The sequence below is a fragment of the Engraulis encrasicolus genome, chromosome 10 (assembly GCF_034702125.1).
Source record: "Engraulis encrasicolus isolate BLACKSEA-1 chromosome 10, IST_EnEncr_1.0, whole genome shotgun sequence".
NCBI lineage: Eukaryota > Metazoa > Chordata > Actinopteri > Clupeiformes > Engraulidae > Engraulis > Engraulis encrasicolus.
This window is the reverse complement of record NC_085866.1, coordinates 11,953,064-11,958,063: the sequence shown is the minus strand read 5'-3', so window position 1 is coordinate 11,958,063 and position 5,000 is coordinate 11,953,064. Positions and strand designations below refer to the sequence as shown.

General features: G+C 44.6%; 1 protein-coding gene across 3 annotated transcripts in view; it reads right to left on the bottom strand.

The window, feature by feature from the left end:
• The window catches only part of LOC134456613 (neural cell adhesion molecule L1-like protein), a 76,911-nt gene that overhangs the window by 61,745 nt on the left and 10,166 nt on the right, over positions 1 to 5,000 (bottom strand). For all 3 annotated transcript variants that reach the window (XM_063208029.1, XM_063208028.1, XM_063208030.1), the window contains exon 6: positions 697 to 867. In XM_063208029.1, coding sequence (XP_063064099.1) covers positions 697 to 867 — 171 coding nt within the window. The remainder of the gene's footprint in view (positions 1 to 696; positions 868 to 5,000) is intronic.

Sequence of the window (5,000 nt, the reverse complement as noted above, 5' to 3'; positions counted from 1 at the left end):
GTTATCTTGCTCTGATTCAGTATTTTTGCTTCAACGTCCGCCCTGTGGAGTCCAGAGAGCCACTGTCTGACATGGATATGGACATGGACCACTGCTGGACCACTGGAGGATGGGGTACGCAGTGCACAAAATAATCCAGGTGCCGGACAAAAGCGGTAGACTAGTGTGATAGAGTGGTCTGCCCACTGGGATTGAGCTCCACAAATATACACTTTATTTCTTTGAACAAGGCCCTCCTGTCGCCAACCCCGTAGGGCCTGCTGTAGGGCCTGCCTGCCATGCGGCTGACCCGGGTTCGATTCCCAGCCAACCCCTCTCTCTCCCAATTCGCTTCCTGTCCCCCTCTCACACTGTCCTATCAAATAAAGTCGAAAAAAAAACCTAAAAAATCTATTTCTTTGAACAAACAGCTATGTTTCGATCCACCACCAGTGGGATCTTCCCCTGGCCTCAGGCTATCACACCCACTGCTGGCTCTGGCTCTCACCTGGCCTGAAAATTTTTCAGAGGACTCGCTCAAATTCTGGGAAAAAATGAATGACTTTGGGTGCACGATAAAAGGTATAAACGTAAATAAGAAAAATCCGTCCTCATAAGCTACGACCACGCACTGACGATGGCTTAAGAGCCAAAACGCGTCTGCTTGTGGACATGGAGGTAATGAATATATAATGAGGCGTAGCTTGTGAGTCTCACCTGGCCTGACCAGCACTGCCATGGCCGTCTTCTGCACGATGGTGCGTATCCGGGGGAAGCCAGCGAAGCAGCAGTAGTCACGTCGAGTGTCCGTCACCTTGGCGTTGGAGAAGTAGAGGTTCCCATTGCGGCCCATGGACACTCTGTCATCCTGGACGATATGCTGAAGACCTGAGAGAGAGGGAGAGAGAGAGAGAGAGAGAGAGAGAGAGAGAGAGAGAGAAAGAGAGAGGGAGAGGGGGGACAGCGAAGGAGAGAGAGACAATCAGCTGAAATTATATGTGGAACTACCCGATTGCCTTGACTGTTTGTGTGGCTGCGTGTTTTACACCATGGAGGTACTACTAGCATCTGCCCATACTGATGACGACTAGAGAGAGAGAGAAAGAGAATGAGAGAGAGAGAGAGAGACAGAGAGAGAGACAGAGAGAGACAGAGAGAGAGAGAGAAACAGAGACAAAGACAGAGAGAGAGAGAGAAAACTCAGATAGATTTACACAAGATTCGCTCATCCATAATAGCAACCCCGTTGCAAGACTTAAAATGTAAAATAATACTAGTATCTAATATAGAAATATAAGCAAATACATAGTTGCGTGCTATTATAGATATGTGTTTATGTTAAAATGTTTTGTGCATTGGGACCTCACACTGCAACAGAAAAGTAATGCAAAAAAAATAAATAGCTTGTGGTAGGATTAGTGTTACTCGGAATTGGATGGAGGCGTGGATGAGAGGAGAGGAGAGGAGAGGAAAGGAGATTGAAGTAGAAGGGCGGGGGAAGAGAAGAAGAGAAGAAGAGAAGAAGACACCCGATGGAAGGATGGAAAATAACAGAAGGAGAATTGGAATGTGTATGAGACAGAAAAACAGAAAGAAATTGGATGAGAGTGCGCGGAGTGAATATTAAAAAAAAGTGTTAGGGAAGGAGCATGAAAATCAGCTATATGCAATTTTGGTTGGTGTAAAAAGGTAAGCACTGTAAGTATACAAAGACTGAGGAAACCGCCCAAGCAACACTATTTAAAGGTACACTGTGTAAGACTTTTAGTTGTTTATTTCCAGAATTCATGCTACCCATTCACTAATGTTACCTTTTTCATGAATACTTACCACCACCATCAAATTTTAAGTATTCATTATGACTGGAAAATTACACTTTTCATACGTGAAAAGGGGGATCTTCTCCTCTCTCATTTAGAATGTCCAGAAATAGCCATTTTTAGCTGCAAAAATGACAGTACTTGGGCCATACTAGAAAATATGAATGTACATATTACTTAGTAAACTTTTATGAGAAGATCATATTTAGCAATAGGCAACCCCGTTTCAATGAGCAGCATAACTTTTTTGGCCATTTCCTGCACAGTGGCCCTTTAAAGCTTTATAGCAAATACCATCCTGCTACTTCTTCCTATTATATTCTATGTTAGGGAAGGAGCATGAAAAAAAATCAGCAATATGCAATGTTGGTGTAAAAGGTAAGCACTGTGAGTGTACAAGACAGAGGAAACAGCACAAGCAACACTATTTAAAGCTTTATAGCAAAACCATCCTGCTACAGCATTTCTTCCTATACTGCATTGATGGGCATATCGATCCAGAGAGCACTTTTCACCACTCTGCCTCAAAGGATGGTGGGTCGGGTCCGGACCAGCAGGTGTGTTTAGAAAGTCCTTCACACGGTGCCCATGAAATCTTTCAAACGATACCAAAAAGTAGTTGGTTGTCCAAACAAACAGACCGCAGGAGGAAAAGTGGTGTATTGTTGTACAGTCTTGCTTTAAAAGGGGGGGGAGCCCTCAGATGATTGTGTGTGATGTCCTCTACCACAGAGAGAGAGAGCCAGGGCAGGGTGAGAGTGAATGGGGCCCTTTGTGAGTCACGGCCAGGGCAGGATTAAGATGGTCTGGGGCCCCTAGGTAAGAGGTTGCTGTGGGGCCCGCCCAGAATGCAAATTTACCTAGACAGTGTCATAATTGTGAGTTAGGAATTCAGGATAACATGTCTACTAACTGTACTCAACATAATAGATGAATTTGTCGACATTGCATCTTGTCACAATTCTGCAATTTTTCCACATTTGGCCAATCAGGGGCCCCATGGCAGGTGGTGGTGGGGGGGGGGCCCTAGGCTGCAGCCATATCTAGCCTGTGCATTAGTCTGGCCCTGGTCACAGCGGCCAAAAGGGATTACGCTGCCCTTGATTGCTCCGTCTCACCCTGAAGCCTCATCTGAGGCATGCACTGTTCTCATTCATACGTGACAATGGCCACCGCCACCACCGCTCCAAAGAGAGGGAGCTCTGTTGTCATGGTCAACTCGGGTTGCCATGGTGACCGTTAGTTCAGGGTACATAACTTTCAAAGTCATACCAAAAAAAAAAAAAGATCAACAGCTCATGTTGAAAGAATTGTTGAAGAAGCCTTTGATGGATGGTCAAATGTTTTTTTTTCTTTCATAGCCACACATACATGTACTTCAACTGCTGAACATGCGTGCACACACACGCGCGCGCGCGCACGCACACGCACGCACGCACACACACACACACACAAACACAGACACACACACACACACACACACACACACACACACACACACACACACACGCACGCACGCACGCACGCACGCACGCACACACGCACGTACGCACGCACACTCTTACACACGCACACAAACTCAACACTGCATTAACTTTCCCACAATGTGGTTGACTTCCCTTCTGTCTATTTGCGTCCTGACCATTACTCAGCGCCTGATGAAATAACCTTTGAGTCGGGCGCGAGACCAGGCCTGCGGAGAGTGGCTTTGCTGCGCTTTGCCAGGGTTTTGGACACTGCACTGCCTTCGCCCTTTCTCTCTCTATCACTGCCTGCCACTCTGCCAAAGATAGCAGACAGAGGGGGACAGTGTCTAGTGCAGGTCTGACCCAAATACCACTCAACGCGGAGAGAACATTGTCCCCAGAAGGGGCTGTCAGACGTTCTCGCCTTTCAAACGGGGACAGAGCGATCTATCTATCTATCTATTTATTTATTTATTTATTCATTCATATGAGACCATTTCCACTTATCTAAGCATTATTATTATAATAGCAAAACTTGTGCAACTGGGATACTTAATGTTAGACATACAACAAGTGTTGGAAGGAAAATATGTCGATCTTGTAGATCAATCATCCAGGCAATTGGCGTTAAATTACACTACATAAGCTTTAGCATCCAAATCAATCCCAAAAAGTGAGTTGGGAAAAATGTCATAAACAAACTACAGAGTGTAAAAAATAACTAGTGGTTGTTTTCTTAGAGCAGTGTTTCTCAAACTTTTTCAGGCCGAGGACCACTTTGTCCCCCCAAAAATGATCAGGGTCCACCTATCCACTGGCAGTTGATGGGTGCTTATTTGACACTGCTAATTTTGATGCAGGTCACTTACTTTTTATTGACATTAACTGTCTTACTGTGTTGAAGACATGAAAATGCTACTGCTAGCTTATCTTGGAAAAGTAGAAATCCCCTTGCGGACCACCTGAGCTCTGTCATGGACCACTAGTGGTCCACGGACGACACTTTGAGAATCACTGCCTTAGAGCATGGCGCAACTTCTAGAAGTATGCTTGCTGTAGGTAGAGTGTGAGGGGGATGGCGGTATGCATTGACGTGTAAGGGGGATTAAGCCATACCGTGTCTAGCCTGCTTGCGCTGTGTCATTCAGGCATTTTTGCACATTGTAAAGACGTGCATCTACACATGTACCCTGTCTCGTCTGGCTTGTCTTGTCTGTAATGTGTTTTAACAGACGGGCGTATCATCAATTGTTGCCGGTGAAAAGTCGTTGTCAAAAGCTGTCTAAAAATGTGCTGTGTGTACAGCTGAGACAATCATAAAGAACTCCACTTGACTTGACCAGACTTGAAGTCTTGGCTTAAAGGGGCACTGTGCAGGAAATGGTCAAAAAAGGTACTGCAACTATGCTGCTTATTGAAATTGGGCTGCCTATTGCCAAATTTGATCTTTACATGAAAGTATTAAACAAATATTTTCTAGTATGGTCCAAGTACAGTCATTTTTGCAGCTAAAAATGGCTATTTTTGGAAATTCAAAATGGCGGACCATGGAGAAGATCCCCATTTTCATGTATGAAAAGTGCGATTTTTTCCAGTCATAATGAATACTTAGAATTTGATGCTGGTGGTAAGTATTCATGAAAATTGTAACATTTGTGAATGGGTAGCATGAATTCTGGAAATAAGCAACTAAAAATCTCACACAGTGTCCCTTTAAAGATGCATTAAATCCAGG